General features: G+C 35.5%; 1 protein-coding gene across 5 annotated transcripts in view; it reads right to left on the reverse strand.

Moving 5' to 3' along the window:
- Nucleotides 1-2,132: 2,132 nt before the first annotated feature.
- Nucleotides 2,133-20,136, reverse strand: part of PLS1 (plastin 1) — a 110,769-nt gene continuing 92,765 nt past the window's right edge. For all 5 annotated transcript variants that reach the window (XM_046002107.1, XM_046002109.1, XM_046002110.1 and 2 more), the window contains 5 exons: nucleotides 18,249-18,363; nucleotides 13,552-13,685; nucleotides 12,968-13,091; nucleotides 4,395-4,519; nucleotides 2,133-3,918 (listed from right to left, as the gene is read on the reverse strand). In XM_046002107.1, the coding sequence (XP_045858063.1) occupies nucleotides 3,783-3,918; nucleotides 4,395-4,519; nucleotides 12,968-13,091; nucleotides 13,552-13,685; nucleotides 18,249-18,363 (634 nt within the window). In that variant the 3' untranslated portion in view covers nucleotides 2,133-3,782. The remainder of the gene's footprint in view (nucleotides 3,919-4,394; nucleotides 4,520-12,967; nucleotides 13,092-13,551; nucleotides 13,686-18,248; nucleotides 18,364-20,136) is intronic.

Below are 20,136 nucleotides of genomic sequence, written 5' to 3' on the forward strand. Positions count from 1 at the left end.
TATCAAATTGGCATAACGTTCTCGATGTCATACATTCTCATGTAATTGAAATGTACCGACATGTAACCATTAGATAAACACGTTTTTAGCATCTATTCTACCTCCATTCCAGTGGTTTCTTCACTTGTATAAATTTGATTTTAAGAAATGTGTGTTAGGCAAAAGCTAACTGAAGCACAGTAAGTACTACTTTCTTGAATAATTTTTTTTAAAGCAGATTCTTGCACCTTTCAAAGCTAGGGGTAAAACTGCAACTCCTATCTTGAATAATTCTTACTGCTTTTCAGAACTATACAAAAATCAAAATTGTGCCCCCAGTACTTAGGTTTTTAAAGGCAATACATAAATTTATGTCAGAATATCTTATAGTTGAGGGAAATAGTTACTATTCAGGTTGATATATTCCATCTCTGTTCTTACCATCACTAACTCCCAAATTTCCCAAATACATCTTTCTCACCATTCAAAGCCCTCTTTAGATCTTCTCTAATAGGAGGCCTTAGGTAGATGGCAAGATTGCCCACCTTTCCAAACATTGTCATATATTTACTTCACAATAGTCAATTATCTATTGAATCATTTCAGCTTTTTCTTTTCTCTAATATATCGTAAGTTTTCCCCATTCTATACTGTTTCCAAGTTTGCATATTTGCAAATTTGGAATATTTGGTGGAATGTCAAAATTGTTCATTGTTAATTTGTAGCCAGTGAAAATAGAGGTGCATTTATGGATTTGTATGTGTGCTTACTTACACTCTAAACAGTCCCAAGAATTTTTTTATTCAGTAGGACAACTCTAATGCTGACCCATCCCAGCATTAGATTAGATTTTGACCCACCCAAAAGTTCCAGAGTACTAAAGGGTAAAAATTCAGATAGCTCCAAATATAAAAACCACTTTAATCTGAAGTCGTTTCAAGCTTCTGAGTTTGTGATTTCCCATCCGTAAGGAGTCCCACAGGGGCTGGATTAATTTCTTATATTCAGGGGAATTCCAACCTACTTCATTTAGTAAATAATCCTGGGAGGCAAAATTATTAGGGGACCCCCTTTCCTATTTCGAAATAAGCCAGTATTGCAACTGCATCCTGTTCTTTAGTTTTTTTGAAACATCTCAGATGCAGCATATTCTCTCCTGCCTTGTCTGGTACATTTTTTATCCAGCATAAATTGGGGTATTTTAGCATCCCCTCTGTAATGGGTTTATTGTGCATCTGTGACAGTAAGATGATAGAATCATGAGGAACAATGGCAGTGCAAGATTCAGAAGTAGCACATTACTCAAAACAACTCACTAACCTGTGCAAGAGCCATCAACTTCAGTCAGAGAAGAGAAAAATCCAGATTCTGATCTAGTCTTAAAAATAAAACAGATCCCCCCAAAAAAGAACAGGAATGTCTGGCAGGCTCAGTCAACAGAGCATGTAACTCTCGTCCCACACTTGGTATAGAGCCTGTTTAAAAAAAAAAAAAAAGTGTAGAAGAGATCCTATCTACATCTCCAAACTCTACTCTCTCTCAATACTCTCGGGCCACATTTGCCTGTTTCTTTTACGGAAATGTATGTGAGATCATTCCCGCTTCAGAGACTTTTTTCCCTCTGCTGAATGTTTATCACCTATCTCCTCATCATTCATATTTCAATCCAAATATCTCCTCCTTAGAGAGACCATTCCTGAGCATCCAAACTAAAATCTTCACCCCAATTCCCAGGTCAGTCTCTATTACATTACCATCTTATTTCCCCTGCTGCATTTTATCACTGTCTAAAATTCCTATTTGTTCCTTATCTCTCTACTAGGATATAACATTCAAGAAGTCAGAGAACTCTGTATTTTTCTCAGCTGAATCCCCATATTTCTAGTATATACTTGAATCACAACAAATTTATGTTAATCAGCGGATTCCCTCAAATTATTTCAGCACAACCTAAATCGTAATAATAATGCAGTTGGTCTTTAGTAAAATTCTTCATATTAAAGAACCATAGAACCACCTTCAGTCCCCCCCCCCCAAAATCTAATTTTTTTGTTTTACTAGTTAAAACAAAATTATTTTTTCTGGAAATAAACTTATGACAGATTAATTTTCAAGTCTGTATATTCTTTAAATGAAATGAACAGACACATTTGTACATACATAGAGTTTTTATTAAATATATTTTTGTGAGAAAAAGAACACCCTCAAGTGCCAAATTTCATGTAAATTGGATAACTTAGTATAATGGTGAAAAAAAATCAAAAGGGGAAACATTAGTTAATCTCTTAGAGCAAAAACATCTTAATTTTCATATAAGAAAACAATCATCAAAATATAAAAGGAAAGGAAATCACTTTTGTAGAAGAATATATTTCAAAGTTCCACCTATTAATGATTTCATTTAAAAAATTTGAAACACATGAGTAGTCTCACTCTTACCAACCTGTTTTAATCAATGGTAGAAGGGGAGTTTAAACTACTCATTCACATGGAGATAACATGACAGCATTTTTGTTGCATAGCGGTATTGCTCACTCTCACTCACAGTGGAAGATGGAGGAAACAGATTTCTGAATTCATTTTTTTAGCAGCAGAATCTGTCTACTGATAGAAATTCACACAAAAATAGGTCTGAAGGTTAGCTATTCTCAAGTTACACAAGCATTAACCAAACACTGCCAATTTGTAGGAGACTGTTGAAAAAACATATGAAAATATTCTATGTTGAATATTAGCTTTGTGTTATTTTCTGCTAAAGATATTCAGTGGGCATATTCTAAATTGGAGTTTCAGTATAGATCAAAATTAACATGTGTTATATGAAACTAACAGTATAGTGTCAGCGTGTCTTGAGATGCTGTAGTCAATGCTTTGTTATAATTATGTGGAAGAAGTCCGTTGAAAAATAACTATAGGCACATCCAAATATTTTCTAAAACAAATCTTCATGTACCAAATATCTACAAACTGAAAAGTTGTTACACATGTAGTGGGACCACAATAAACACTTAATGGTTGCCTGACTGACCAGTTATACATACCATTTAAGAAAACCTGGGTAATTCAGATGCAAAAAAAAAATATATATATATATATATACACACACATACATATTTCTCTAATAACAGCCTACCAACATATATGCTGCATGTCATAGTTAAAGCTGTATTACAAACTAGCATACATAAAATATAAGTACAGTTAAAATTAAGTTTTAAGTAAAAAGCTCCAGCTACTTATATAAGATAATGTATTTTGGTGTTTATTCAAGACTTTTAGTTCTCATATATGAAAAGGTTTAATGTTAATGAACAATACTTGTCGCTTAAAAACTTGAGACAATATAGAAATTTATAGAAAAGTAAAGTTCACATAGTTGGAGGAAAAAATAAAAGAACCTGGATAATGACTTTGAATACATTTATGATCAAAATTAACACGTATACACACACAAATCAAAGCACAGCAGGACATGCAAAAAAAATGTTTACAGTGATCTTTTTTGAGCCATGAAAAAGATGAATCAGTTTTGTTTTAATAAGACTCAGAAAATGAAAATAATTTAATTATGAAATATCAGCTTAATAATGAGCATATTATAATCAGTATTGACTGGTAAATTAACTGCATATCCAAAAATGTTGACAGATTCTGACTAGTATGAACAAGATACTGAATTCATTAATGAATTATACAACTAGTTAAGCATACAAATAATCAAAAACCCACTACATTTCAGAATTCTGTAAACTGTGAGACATTCAGTGTGTTTAATGTGGCAGAAAATAATATTAAATACTTTATTATTTTATTCTGTTCAGTCCTTTTCCCATTAAGCATGCAAACACAGTCATAACCATCTTTGGTTTCACTTCTACGAGGTCATCAGGTAAGGCATATATCCGGGCACCGATCTTGCGAGCAACTGAAATGGCATATCTTGAAAAGACAAGAAAAATATCTTATCAGTTGTTATCTGCTGTGTTTTCACTTAATATATGTTAAGAATGAAATATTTTCATTAGATTAGCTTTACAAGAAAGTTAAGTTTGGGGTGCCTGGGTGGCTCAGTGGGTTAAGCTGCTGCCTTCAGCTCAGGTCATGATCTCAGGATCCTGGGATCGAGTCCCGCATCGGGTTCTCTGCTCAGCAGGGAGCCAGCTTCCCTCTCTCTCTCTGCCTGCCTCTCTGTCTACTTGTGATCTCTCTCTGTCAAATAAATAAATAAAATCTTTAAAAAAAAAAAAAAAGTTAAGTTTGAAAGTCTTTAAATCATAGTCCCCATATAAGTTGTATTTTTCCCCTCCCTCCTTTATAATTGTATCTTAAAATATTAAAAACATGGTAACATTACCTGTAAGGTCTTACAAAATTAAAGAGCCATTGTGTTCTAATATAAACCACAAAAAGCTTACTTAGCATTGTTCAATTTGTCTTCCTCAGATAAGTTTTCTCTCTTGATCATTTCTTGACGAACTGCATTTGGTGCAATGGCATCTATTAAGTCTAGGACAGGTAAACTGGTGCTAATAGATTTGTCCTAGAAAATAAAGAATGAAGGAACATTATTAATAAATATCATACTTTTAATTTTCATAAATGGCAAATTGGGTCATCACCATATACCTGAAAGCAGCTTATAAGTTTTCTTTGTACTGAACATTCAGCTTTTCTGCAACCAGCGCACATCACAAACCACTTAAAATAAGCTTTTTCTTCAATCTTTACAGAGCTTACAGTGTGGAGTTGTCACCATACCCAAACAGGGCTTGCAGATGTGACAATTCCTAAAGTATGCTAACTACTATAACGATTCTGTAAAACATAACTTTTGAAAGGGAATAGGAGATGAACTTTAAATTAATAGTTTTGTAAATTCTAGTAATATATTTCTTAGACCATGGACTCCTAAGCCTTCACTTAAAATGTTTTAGAAAGAAAAATGAAAATATTACTGGAAAGGAACTAACATTTACAAAGGCATTATTCTTGTTGCGTTACACCTTGTTTAAGTCTCCTAACAACCTCGTAATAAAGAAATTATAATCTTTCTTTCAAAGAGGAAGAACATGAAGTTCATAGAGCTCAAGTGACTTGTTCACACAACCAGTAAGTACAAAACCAGTAACTGAACCCATAACTGTCTGACTATAATGCCCAAGATTCTCTCCACTTTTGAAGTCACCTCCAAGCTGATCTAAAAATGAACAACCAAATTCTAGTGAATAGAGCACTGCAGTTAAAGCCAGAAATCCTGGTCTCAATTGTTTTACCACTTACCAGTACTTGGAAAAAAAAATCATTTGTTCTCTCTCTCAGCTTAGATAGTGGCCACTACTGCTTGGTACCAGGATCTACTCTTTCCTTACTACTTTCTTCATCCTAACAGAACCCACATTTTTGCTCTATATCCACATCTCCCTCACATAGGCATGTGCTACAGGGAAAGCTGACCCCATCGACAGCTCCAGGGGTGATCCTGAATTAGTCTAGGCCATGAATTCTAGGCGTAAGTGATAAGCTTATTCTTTTTTATGTATAAAGCCTACAGTGCATAAACATACAGTAATATCCATGGCATTAACATTTCAGAGGGAGGGGCTTTTAAGAAGAAAACCTCTAAAAAGACTCCTTCAATGAACAAAAACACTAGTCTGAACCAAACAGAGTAATCCCATCTGATTACCACAGTGATTTAATTTGGGCCCAATTTAATTTAATATGAGGCTCTTGCTATTTTTCTGGGAGAGCTATGGAAAACCAGCAACCATCCTTCTGTATGTAAATGAGAGGATGAAACCTTTGTCCCAATCAGCAGCTATCCTAAGAGGAAAACCAGCTATAGGGTGAAGTTGACACTGTAAATGGCAAAGCAGAGATGGATAAAAAAACCTCAGTCCTGAATGACATTCTTCAATTACTGGTTCAACCAACCCTGAAATCTACCCTACTTCTGATTTCAGCCATTTTGTACCTTTCTTTTTGGTTTAAACCACTTTAAATTGGGTTTCTGTTACGTGAAGCCAAAAGCAAGCACCCTTTCCTAATCACTACCATGAGAATGTCACAGGATTCTTGGGAATATTAGTATAAGGGAAAGCATCTACTACAGTTCCTAGCCAAATTAATAAAATTTTGAAAAAACAGTTTGAAGCCATGTGAAGAACATTAACAGTCTACCTTTTTGGGCCATGATCTGTTAGCCACTACATTTATTAACTGTACAAAAATGTATATTCTTTACTTTTAGAAATGTTCATTTTATGAAACAGATTTTTGGGAAGAAGTAGAAATAGAGGAGTAAAAATAACTAGGGTCCTTAAGTCTTTCTGATGCTGGTAATCTGGATCTAGTTTTTGGGGGACATCTTCCTTATTTCTGAAAAATTCTGGTTGTTTGTTTTCTCAATGTGTAGTCTATAGACCACCTACATGAAAATCATCTGCCATGTTCGTTAAAAGCATACACTTATCCCTATAAATTAATAAGTCAGGATATCTGTGGATAGGGCTAGAAATCTACATCTTTAATAAGCTTCCTAAATGCCTCTAATGTACACTGTTATTCTTTCTAAAAAACAGCATTCATGGGGCACCTGGGTGGCTCAGTGGGTTAGGCCTCTGCCTTCGGATCAGGTCATGATCTCAGGGTCCTGGGATTGAGCCCCACATCGGGCTCTCTGCTCAGCGGGGAGCCTGCTTCCCTCTCACTCTCTCTCTGCCGGCTACTCTGTCTACTTATGATCTCTGTCAAATAAATAAATAAAATCTTAAAAAAAAAACACCAAACAGCATTCATGCCATTCTATAACAAATTTAAAATTTCTATGTATTTTTCAATTTTCTATGATGATTCAAAAACATACAAGTGGCTCAATTGTGCTATAATCTGATTACTTATCTACATATTTGTGGGGTTCTTTTTAAGATTCAGGAAAATTATTTTGTTCATTTGTTTTTTCATCTTTACTGAATTATAACTGACAAATTGTAAGACATTTACAGTGTACATCTTGAATATGTGATATATTTATATGTTGTGAAAGAATTACTCTCATCTAATTAACACATCCATCACCTACATATATATATATAAGCATTTAAGTTCTATTCTAGCAAATTTTAATTATATAGTGTTAACTGAAGTCACCATGTTATATATAAGATCCCCAGTTCTTATAGCCAAAAATGTATGCCCTTTGTGGTATTTTAAATATTTCTTCACCTAGATGTAGGAAAGAATGATGTTTTCACCTATTTCCTTATGACTTACCTTGGGAAAAACTTTTACTGAGTTGAATGAAAGATTTAAGTTTCAAGGGCTATACTGGATCCCTTATCTTACTATTTCCAAGAAAACAGGCCTATCTTCCAACTCCCGATTTGTATATTATCAGTAAGACATTTTTCTTTTGACAAGGGGGTAGGACTTACAGTAAAACCATCAGTTTAGTATGAAAGTACATTTTCATCATCTTTCCTTTCACTTTCCTTAAGTTAATTATAAAGAAATTACTTAAAGAAAAACAATGTCGAGACTCTCAAAGACAATTAGCCTAGAGTTTGGCTTTTTGATTTTCAAGAAAATGAATTATACCATCCCTTTCTCTTAATTTGAGACACATTACTATTAGAACATTCCATGCCATTGTTCTTGTGTCATTACTGAAAACAGAAGTGGAGGGATGCCTGAGTGACTCAGTTGATTAAGTGGCTGCCTTCAGTAAGGTCATGATCCCAGAGTCCTGGGATTGAGTCCCGCATCAGGCTCTCTACTCAGTGGGGATCATGCTTCTCCCTCTCCCTCTGCTTGTGGTCTCTCTCTCTCTCTCTCTGTGTCAAATAAATAAATAAATCTTTAAAAAAAAAAAAAAAACAGAAGTGGAAACACAGTGATGTGGCAGCCAGAGTTCTCTAAAAAGTTCAAAAGGAACCTCTCCAATTTGATGCCCTTTATATACTGCCATTGCAGTAGTGCAATAAGCCCCTTGTACTGAGCCCTTCAGACATACCAGGTACTATTGAGCTCTTTACATTTGTTAACTTATTTAGTTTGATAACAAACTCAGATGATAGATACTATTAATATCTCCATTTTTAATGTGGGGAAACTGAATCATAGAGCAATTTTATTACTGAGTGATGAGCCAGAAGTAAATTCAGATTTATTCATCAAGAGATGTAGTCCAGTTGTTAGTATAAAACTGCTAAGGTTTCTATAAAACACAACCTTCTCATGTGCTTCCTACTCTCCTTAGCCAAGTTTTATAGTATGCTGACACCCCACACAGTGATTCCTGTTTTCTTATTTGCTTCCTTTCCTGAACAGTGAGCACCCTGAGGACATCATGTAGCTGCAGTGATACAAAGCATCTGATATCGGGTAGGCTTTGAATATTTATGAGATCAATGAGCAGTATGTCCCACAGCTAGTAAGTGTCTAAACTGAAGTCAAATCCAGGGTCATACAATTACAGCTTGGCTTTCAACCTGCAGTTAGATCTTGATGTGAAATCCAGCTATTCGGCTCAATACTTAGTTGTGTGGCAGTGGACAAGTTGTTTAACTTTTCTAATGCTCTTCTTTTTGCTTATAGACTTATTGAGAGAATTTAAAGAAACATAAAGTGCTTAGCATGGTAGCACACAGAACTCAGTAAAGGGTGATTATGATTATTGTTATGGCTGATATACCACTTCTTTATTTGTTTCATCTTATTTTAATTTCAGTGTTGTTAACAAAAAGTTTCAGATGTTCAATATAGTGATTCAACAATTCCATATATTATTCAGTGCTCATACACTTGATGAGGGAAAATTACTTTGCAACTAAAAAGGGTAAATTTGTCTTTTCTAAAATTTCTCAGTATAGCACTGCCTTGATTATGATAAAGAGATTCTACTAATACCATTTATTATAGCCTTCAAATGTAATTTTGTATTTATTCCACCTGTACCTTCTAGAGGTGGAATAAAAGCCTCCTCACCCAAACTATATTTTTAGCATTTGCTGCCACATTTCTAAATTTAGTCTCTTTACAGATTTTATTACTGAGCATCTACTAAATAAATGCCAAGCACTTCTGCATTTTGTTTCTGCTACCTCTTCTAAGTAAAACTCTCAAGTCTGCTTTTCTCTGTGAGCTCTCTCCCTTAAAGAGTTTGTGTACCCTTACTATCAACTATCTCTTCTATTCAACTGATCAAGTCTTATTCCCAGTTTAATATTTCCTTTCATCCAGCTCACTTCCTGAACATTACCCAACAAGCTTAAAACTGAATTCGTCACCTTTTCCAGAAAGCAAATGCACCTCCTGACATTCCCATTTGTTAGTGTTATCTGTTTTCCAATTACCCAGGCCTAAAAAGTTTTAATTCCTATCTCTCCTGTGCTTCCCTAAATCACGAAGTCAAATCCTACCTGTTCTTTTGCAATAGAAAATAGCTATCCATTCCTTTTTTAATTAACATGTAATGTATTGTTTGTTTCAGGGTTACAAGCTGTGATTCATCAGTCTTACACAATTCACAGCACTCACCATAGCATATACCCTCCCCAGTGTCCATCCCCCAGCTGCCCTATCCCTCTCACCCCCTTCCCCTCCAGGAACCCTCAGTTTGTTTCCTGAGATTAAGAGTCTCTTATGGTTTGTCTCCCTCTCTGGTTTCATCTTGTTTCATTTTTCCCTCCCTTCCCCTGTGATCCTCTGTCTTGTTTCTCAAAATCCTCAAATCAGTGAGACATATGATACTTGTCTCTGATTAACTTATTTCATTTAGCATAGTAGCCTCTAGTTCCATATACATTGTTGCAAATGGCAAGATGTCAGTTTTTTTGATGGCTGCATAATATTTATATATATAAATGTGTGTGTGTGTGTGTGTGTGTGTGTATCCATCCATCCCACATCTTCTTTATCCATTCATCTGTTGATGGACATCTAAGCTCTTTCCATAGTCTGGCTATCGTGGACACTGCTACTATAAACATTTGGGTGCACGTGCCCCTTCAGATCACTACATTTATATCTTTGGGGTTAATACCCAGTAGCGCAATTGCTGGGTCATAGGGTAGCTCTATTTTCAATTTTTTGAGGAACTTCCATACTCTTCTCCAGAGTGGCTGCACCAGCTTGCATTCCCACCAACAGTGCAGGAGTGTTCCCCTTTCTCTGCATCCTCGCCAACACCTGTCATTTCCTGACTTATCAGTTTGATCCATTCTGACTGGTGTGACATGGCATCTCACAGTGGTTTTGACTTGTATTTCCCTGATGCCGTGTGATGTTCAGCACTTTTTCATGTGTCTGTTGGCCATCTGGATGTCTTCTTTGCAGAAATGCCTGTTCATGTCTTCTGCCCATTTCTTGATTGGGTTATTTGTTCTTTGGGTGTTGCATTTGATAAGTTCTTTATATATTTTGGATACTAGCCCTTTATCTGATATGTCATTTGCAAATATCTTCTCCCATTCTGACAGTTGTCTTTTGGGTTTTTTAACTGTTTCCTTTGCTGTGCAAAAGCTTTTGATCTTGATGAAGTTGCAAGAGTTCATTTTTGCCTTTTGCTTCCCTTCCTTTGGCAATGTGTCTAAGAAGAAGTTGCTGTGGCTGAGGTTGAAGAGGTTGCTGCCTGTGTTCTCCTCAAGGATTTTGGATTCCTGTTTTACATTGAGGTCTTTCATCCATTTGGAGTCTATTTTTGTGTGTGGTGTAAGGAATAGCTATCCATTCTTAACATTGCCAGTACCCACCCCCAACTCCATTCATATCCTTATCATTTCACACCTTGAGTTTTGCCTCAACTTCCTAGGCACTGTCCTTGAATTTACACTTTTTTCCTCCAATCCATCCTGCTCACCACATTCAGACGAGTACTCCTAGGGATGCCGAGGTTACTCAGCCGGTTAAGCATCTGACTCTTAGTTTTGGTTCAAGCAGTGATCTCAGTGAGAAGTCTGGTTCTCTCCCTCTCTCCCTCCCCTCTCCCACACATGCCCATATTCATGCATGCTGTGATCTCTCTCTCTCAAATAAATCAATCTTAAAGAAAAAAAGTATTCCTAAGATAGTAACTTTTTTTACATTACTTCTGATATCAATAAACTTTTATTTGTTTTTAAAGATTTATTTATTTGACAGAGAAAGAGATCACAAGTAGGCAGAGCAGCAGGCGGGGTGGGGGGGCACAGGATCCCCACTGAGCAGAGAGCCCAATGTGGGGCTCGATCCCATTACCCTGAGATCATGACCCAAGCTGAAGGCAGAGGCTTAACCCACTGAGCCACCCAGGTGCCCCAATAAACTTTCATTAAGGCAAGATTCCTCCACAGTCTTGACCCAAACTATATCTAGCACTATACCCTTAGGAACTATCCTCTCTAGCCAAACTACTTCTCCTACCTTCTCAGACTTGCCTTTATTCAAGTTGCCCCTCTTTTAGCTTGTTATGAAAATTCCAGTTATGAAAACTGTGTTCTTTCAAATAAATGATGAACACTATGAGGGCCAAATTATTTCTTATGCTCTATATCTTTACCTATAAATGTTACTTAATAGTAAGAGCCCAAAAAATATTTGTTTCTAAATATATTCTCATTGTATTTAAGTATATACATGCTTATTATTTCTCATCAACTAATGTACAAATGCATAAAATATCATTACAACAGTTTTAATGATTAACCATTACTTAGAGGATTTCATATGTCCCCTTTTCTGTTTTATGTCTTTGTGTTTTACGTCTAAAACAAATCATGGACTAAAAACTCTTGTTTCATTTTTTTTTATAAGCAACAATAAAAACTCAAAATCATTAGTTCCTTCCAAGATGGCAAAAAGAGAAACACACTTGAACTAGAACCCAAGCAACATCTCTGCTATATTCCATCTGTCCTGTTAATTAAAACTTCTTTGAAGCTCAGTATTTATTAAAGATTGAATTTATTGGGGCACCTGGGTGGCTCAGTCGTTGAGCGTCTGCCTTTGGCTCAGGTCATGATCCCAGGGTCCTGGGATCAAACCCCGCATAAGGGGTTCCCTGCTCAGTGGGAAGACTGTTTCTCCCTCTCCCATTCCCCCTACTTGTGTCCCCTCTCTCACTGTCAAATAAATAACCTTTAAAAAAAGAAAAAAGATTGAATTTATCAATTTCTGGCATTCTCCTGCTCTAAAATGTTGCTAAATATATAGAACAAAGGCAAAAGAAAAAACTAAAGATGGATAGATAACTCATTAGAGAGCTTAGGGTTTCATTTGTTTGCACTCTTATTCACTAAAAACAAAACCACCAAATTACTGATTTTTCACATATCATAATAAAATCACAAACATAAGGCTCACTGAACGAATATGTACAAGCAGACAAGCTTATTTGTAGTTAACATCACGTTGCATGCAAAAGTGAAACACAATGGAAATGCATGAAAATTAGTGGGTATGTATGCACAGATTATATTTTTTAGTGCTTTATGAATCATCCACAAATGCTTAGAAGTGAGTGTTAAGTGCTATTATCAAGCCAGATGACAAGATTTTTTTTTCCTACCAGTTTTCTCAATTCCCACTTGAATCGCTTTGGCTGGCTCTGTTATGCCTTGGAAATGATGTCAATACAATTCTGAGACTGCTGCTAGGGAGTACAAAACATTACAGGTCCTATATAAACAATGTTGTTGTTTTTTATTCTTTCTTTTTCATTTGACAATTTTTTTTGGCTCTATTCTATTTCTTTTTTAAGATTAGATGACCAGAGTCTGAAAAAATTAACCTGCATTTACACTCAATAGGAAAACCAATCAAAAATATACAAATTCAAACTATATTTTTGCTTTACAGATGTCAAATAACTAGTAAGCCTAAGTTCATAAATTATGTTTCTGATATATAATGCTAATGTAACTCTGAACCTAAACCAGTGTAATTTCCAATAAAAATTCCTTCCTAACCTTAATTTCTTACAAAAACAAAATTTTAAGTACGTTTTGATTACCTTGAAGCTGGATATAGAAGTATTTTTTTTTGCACTTTGAAGAGTCTGATTGACCCATTTAATAATAATTTCATCATTTACTTTTTCACCCTCTCCAAGATCTGATAATACATTCAATGTGTACCTGTAACAGAAAAGATGTAAAAAATAAATAAAGAAAGAAAGAAAAGATGTATATTTGAGAGTGAAAGGGGAGAGTGAAGGGATGAAATTTGCTCTCACATCATTTATATCAATATTTAGATAAATATTTAAATATTTTGGCTCTAATAAATATTTCTAATGTTAGGTATTTGCACTTAGTCACAGTCCGAAGTTGCAAACCTCAGTAATCAAAAACAAAAACTATATATGGTGTTTTACAAAAACAACTCCTTACAAAGCAGTTTTTAAGAGGTATTAATAAAAGTGATTGTTTCTAGAGATTGACCCACTTTTCAACAAAATATATTATCAATGGTAAATCATTTATAAACATTTTACATTGTAAATTTTTCCATTTGTTATTCTCAAAAACTGCTAAACGTTTCGTTCATATGTCTTGCTGAAGGAAATAGTATTGCTGTAAACATATCAGCCTTTACCTTCTCATCAGCTGCCATACCAATGCCAGAGTAAGTGTTGACTTCCCTTCATTTAGGTCCTGCCCAGCAATGCCAACCAAGGAGAATTTAGCTGTATTCTTCCCAAGTTCCACTGCATAGTTACAGTTTTCAATCTATAAATAATAAGTAAACATTTTGATATAAAAACATGTTTTTAAAAATATATCTTTTGACTATACCAGCTCTGTTCAGTCACATGAAAAATAATTGAGGATACCTTCAATTCATATGACAGAATATCATTTCATAATAACACTGAAATTAAGGAAACAATTTTTATTCCCATTTTATAATTATTCCCATTTTATAGTCGAAGATATCAAAGCACTGAACAGTTAACCTAGACAGAGAAACAACTGGGTAAAAAATTTTAAGATCTTACTCTTAAAGTCTTGACTGTCCAAGATTACATAGTTTATTCGCGACAAAGCTGTGACTAAAAACATAGGTTTCCTACATTCCATTAATAGAGTTAAAAAATACTGTTTGTTTAAATTTAAAATTAAGGAATAAAGAAATTGTTTCATTAAGAATCGAAGACTTCATCTTACATTTCTCCATCCAGATATTACTCATCTTCCAAAATTTAGCTGTTAACCCTCATTCTTCAATGAAGTCTTACTAACCCTAACTATACCAGCTGATAAAAATCTATCCCTTATTGAACTTCCAACACTGTTTATGTTGTAATGCTTATGTACCACATTCTACTTAACAATCCATGTACTTTCTTTTGTCAACCACAGGACAGGCTCCTTTAAAAAAAAAAAAAAGATTTTATTTATATATTTGTCAGAGAGAGACAGAGAGAACAACCACAAGCAGGGAGAGTGGCAGGCAGAGAGAGAAACAGGCCCCCCACTGAGCAAGGAGCCAGATGTGGGATTCAATCCCAGGACCCTGGGATCATGACCTGAGCCACAGACAGACGCTTAACCGAGTCACGCAGCATCCCTAGACAGCCTCCGTTTAAAGGGCAAAACCTATAACATGTACATCTATATCATACTCTTCTCCACCCCCAGACCAGAACCCATCACAGTGCCCTGCCTACAGTAAGAATCTTACAAATGACCACCAAGTAGATACCCAATTTATAGAAAATAGCATCAAAGTTCAGATTATGTAACAATGTGAACAGGAAGAGAGAAAATCGAGAATATTTTCCACTGACACCTGTTTCAATGGCAGAATTTTCTACCAAATGTAATAATAATCATTTTCATGCAAAATGTGTTTCCATGAAGAGCCATCTACTTTATGGTTAGTTAGACCAAAATTCCTAAGAGGAATGATGGTGAGAAGGGTGCTCAGAGTTACTGGAGGTCTAAGACGTGGGAATGATCAGCAACAAAAGGGTACCTAGAAATTGATGCTCATATAAGGAAAAAGAGGTGTTCTATTTTTTGTTAACATATAATGTATTATTTGCGTGAGGGGTACAGGTCTGTGAATCATCAGGCTTACACATTTCACAGCACTTACCATAGCACATACCCTCCCCTATGTGCATAACCCAGGCACCCTATCCCTATCCCCCTACCTCCCAGGTGTTCTATTTTTTTGGCAACAGTTGATTCCAAATTTGGCAAAACTTCTAAGATCTGGAGAGGTACCAAACTAGAGAAAGAATAAGAAACTCAGTTCTAGAGATAAGTCATGTTTATGGTACTACTTAACACTCTAAAAATGGATCTGCTCTCTGAGGATGTAAATATAGAAAGTTAAGATCAGTGTGCCAAGAACTGAGCCTTGCAAATTCTAGAGTTGTCAGGCTAAAAAATGACAACTAGGTAAGAATAAAGGTAAGAATAAACACAAAGGAAGTAAGAAAAATTGGAGAATGCAGTCTCATAAAGTTAATGGGAAAAATGATTATCAAGTACTTCAAATGCTTTGGCAAAAGTAAAGTTTAAATCATTTGGAAAATGAGAAAAATTACATGAAAGGATACAGGCTTCCAAGTGAAAAGAAATACTGAAGAAATAATGAAGAAAAACTATTTAAGTGGTGCAGCCTTATGAACTTTACAAATGAAGCAAAGTGATGTCTGCTGATGAGTGCCCAAAGTCCATAAAATAATCCTCCATGATACTTTGTCATGAAAGTACTGCTTCGTTTTTTGCTTGAATTTATTACAGGCCTTATGTTTCATTCTATAAACAGCTGGTATTTGTTGAAAGGAAGCATTTTACATATGATTCACTTGTGACATCTCATATTAAGATTCAAGATAAAATGAGTAGTTTAATTTTTGTTTCCCTGTTACATTTTGCATCTGCTTACTCCTAAAGGAACTAGAAAAAGAACATAGCCCATAGTTAGTAGAAGGAAAATAATAAAGATCAAAGCAGAAATAAGTGAAATAAGAGGCTTAAAAAATAATAGATTAAAAGAAACCAAGAATTGGTCTTTGAAAAGGAAACAAAATTGATAAACCTTTATCCAGACTCATCAAGAAACAGTCCTTGAGAGTCCTTGAGAGAGGACTCAAATAAAAGAGTCCTTGAGAGAGGACTCAAGTAAAATCAGAAATGAAAGAGAAGTAATGACTGTACATCACAGAAAGACAAAGGATTGTAAGAGACTACTACATAAAGTTTATGCCAACAAATTAGACAAGCTAGAAAAAATGGATAAACTCCTAGAAATATACAATCTTCTAAAACTGAATTGGGAAAAAATCTGAACAGACCAGTAAGTAGTAATTATATTGAATCAGTGATCAAAAATTCCCCAACACTTGAAGTAATGAACACTAGGTGTTGTATGCAACCAGTGAATAACTAAATTGTACCTATGAAACTATTAAAACAGTATATGTTAATTAAATTGCATTTAAATTAAATTAAATTTAAAATTTTTTTAAAATATCCCAACAAACAAAAGTCCAGGACCAGATGGATTCACAGGTGAATTCTACCAAACATTTAAAGAAAAAAGGAGGGAAAGTAGAAAGGGAGGGAGGGAGGAAGAGTTAATACCTTTTCTTCTCAAACTATTCCAAAAAATAGAAAAAGACAAGAACAAGTGTTGGTAAGGGTGTAGAGAAAAAGGAACGCTTGTGCGCTGTTGGTGGGAATGTAAGTTGGTGCAGCCACTGTTGAAAACAGCATGGAAGTTCTTCAAAATATTAAAAATAAAAAACTATACAATCCAGTAATTCCAGTACTGGTATTTACCCAAAGAAGATGGAAACACCAATTCAAAAATATCCCTGCATTCCTATGTTTATTGCAACATTATTTACAATAGCGAAGAAACAGAAGCAACCCAGTGTCCATTGATAGATGAATGGATAAAGAAGATGTGTCACACACACACACACACACACACACACACACACAATGGAGTATTACTCAGCCATAAAAAAGAATGAGATCTTGCCATTTGTGACAATATGGATGGTCCTAGAGGGTATTATGCTAAGAGAAATAAGTCAGCCAGAGAAGGCAAATACCATATGATTTCACATATTATGTGGAATCTAAAAAACAAAACAAATGAGCAAAAAAAGAGGCAGAAACAGAGCCCTGAATACAGAGAACTGGTGGTTACAGAGGGGAGGACGGGAGAATAGATAAAATGGATTAAAGACAGTAGGAGATACAGGCTTCCAGTTTCGAATCACCATCATTCATCTGCCAGATAGTTTCCCACCAACTGTAATCAAGTCACTGCTCTGCTCAAAAATGTTTCATGGCTTCCCATTACTTCTAGTTTAAAATGCAAGCTCTTTAATCTGACAGGGTTCTCAACATCTGGCTCCAATTGAAATTTTAGGGTTCATACTTACTTCTTCCTATTGGAATCCTCTGTTATAGCCAACATATTCCCCCTAATTCCCAGAAATGCATTTTATATGTTCCCATCACTATCCCTCTTCCTGATCCTCAGCCTCCTCTCCAGCCTCCTTTCTCAAACCCTTATTCCAATACCACCTCCTGCATGAACCTCTCATGATAAATGCAGACTGTCGCCTCTTCTTCCTTAGAACTCATAATACTTGCTTCTAAATATGTTGCACTATATTACAGTTGTTTGTACACACATCTAACTTGTTTAGTCTTCTTGAGGACCAACTCCATGCCTTGTACTATTTCATATTCTGCATTGCACCATACGGATAGTAGGTAATCAGTAAATGTCTGTCAAAAGATATTAACAAATAACCAGTAAAGATTTGAAAAGTTCTGGGGATTATAATACAGGAAAGCAGTTATGATGCACCTCCAAGAAAATTAAGTGCAACTTGTTAAAGACAAAAACAGTTACATAAAGCGAACTGTCTTCATCTTTCCAAACATTTATTAAAGCACATTTATAAAAGGGCTCTTAAGGGGCACCTGGGTGGCTCGGTGGGTTAAGCCGCTGCCTTCAGCTCAGGTCATGATCTCAGGGTCCTGGGATTGAGCACCGCATTGAGCCCGACATCAGGCTCTCTGCTCAGCAGGGAGTCTGCTTCCCCCTCTCTCTCTGCCTGCCTCTGCCTACTTGTGATTTTCTCTCTGTCAAATAAATAAATAAAATCTTTAAAAGAGCTCTTAAGCTTAATACATTTTGGTTTAAATCAGAATCATGGGAACAGCCACACGTTACTAAGCTTTACGAAACTCCAAATCCTGGGTTTCATATTAGAACAATAACAACATATCCTTGGTGATTATCTCATTCACCTTCTTCATGTTCCCTCCAAGAGCAGGATAAGGAGGTTTGTTGACCTGGCTCCAGTCGACAGGCACGCGGATCATTTCATAAAGCTGAAAGACCACTAAAGCATCTGCAAGGTCACTAAAACAAGAGGAAAATATGATGAAGGAGGAGGAAATTTTATTAAGCACAATGGAGGTAGGCTTAGGTTTTCAAAAACACAGCAGGGTCATTTAACACTTAAAAAATGACACGAGGGGCACCTGGGTGGGTTAAGCCTCTGCTTTTGGCTCAGGTCATGATCCCAGTGTCCTGGGATCAAGCCCCGCATCAGGCTCTCTGCTCAGCGGGGAGCCTGCTTCCCCCTCTCTCTCTGCCTGCCGCTCTGCCTCCTTGTGATCTCTCTCTCTCTGTCAAATAAATAAAATTTAAAAAAAAAAATGACAAGACAAGAGTGCCTAGGTGGCTCAGTTAGTTAAGTGGCCAACTTGTGATTTAGGCTCTGGTCATAATTTCATGGGTCATGAGATCAAGCCCCATGTCTAGCTCCATGCTCAGCAGGGAATTTGCTTGAGCTTCTCTCCCTCTGCCCCTCCCCCCACTCGCTCGAGTGCGCGTGCTCCCTCGCTCTCTAAAATTAATAAATCTTAAAAAAAAAACTGTATCATTTGACTCAGAACTTCTTTTTTTGTTCCTTTCTCAATTTTTAATTTTAAATTCTAGCTAGGTAACATACAGTGTAATGTTGGTCTCAGGAGCAGAATTCAGTGGTCGACCCAGAATTCTAATCTAGGAATCTCTCCAAAAATTTTAATAAATGTTTACAAAAATAATAAGTACAAAGACATTCATCACCACATTATTATTAATTTGGAAGCAAATTAAATGTCTGGCAGTAGGGGGCTGCTGAATAAACTATCCATACCATAGACTCCTGGTCCACAGTAAGAAATAAAGTTTATCTCTATGTACTAACATGAAGTTTTATAAGATATATTACATTTTATATGTGCTGCCAAAGCGAGCACTAAGATATATTACATTTTAAAAAGTAAGTGGCAGAACACAGCATACAGTTTACTATATATAAAACTCATTTTCAAAATTGGGAGTATTTAAATACCTATATGTGCTATGGACTGTTAATAGCAATACCTCTGGGCAGGAAAAAAAGGATTATGGGAGCTGTAAGGAAAGTATTATCATGTTTTAATTCATTCTACATACTCACATATTTCCTGAAACTTGTTCAGTGAGAATACCTTCATGTATTACTTATGTATTATGATTTTTTAAACTTTTTAAAATATACAAAATCACAATAGCTACAAAGTAGGCAGTTGTTCATGTTAAATAATGAGGATTAAGAGGAAGGAATTTATGAGCAAGTAGGCGTTACTGAAGTAAGAATAGTTCTACTTTGGATTCAGAAAAAAAAACATTCTTCTGAGATGCTCAAAGTATATCCATTGAGTCTGTTTTCAATTCTGTATGCTAAGGACATAAAGCAACAGCAACTGGTTTTTTTAAATTGTTGGCTCTATGATGTATTATGTCGCTTTTCTCTCTCAACAGCTTGTTCACCAAGTTGTTCTGCTAAGATTCATATGTAAGTTACTTTGCAACTCTGGAAGTACACCCTATGGCAATGAAGGGGACTGGACCCTGTGCTGAGTGATGGAAAGATAACATCTATTATGAAGGCAATTAAGAGCTGACTTGGTTATGTATAAAAGCACATGGAGAGTTTTATATAAAAAAATTACTGAAGGATTTGTATCGGCTCTGCATTTTTCTTTTTTACTTTAAGTGAATTCACTCTTACTTCTATTTGGTGAGGTATTATTCATGTTTTACAAATAGGAAAACTGAAGCCCAGAGAATTGAAATGATTTCCAGAGAATTAAAGATGTA

This window comes from Meles meles, chromosome 4 (assembly GCF_922984935.1).
Source record: "Meles meles chromosome 4, mMelMel3.1 paternal haplotype, whole genome shotgun sequence".
NCBI classification, from domain to species: domain Eukaryota; kingdom Metazoa; phylum Chordata; class Mammalia; order Carnivora; family Mustelidae; genus Meles; species Meles meles.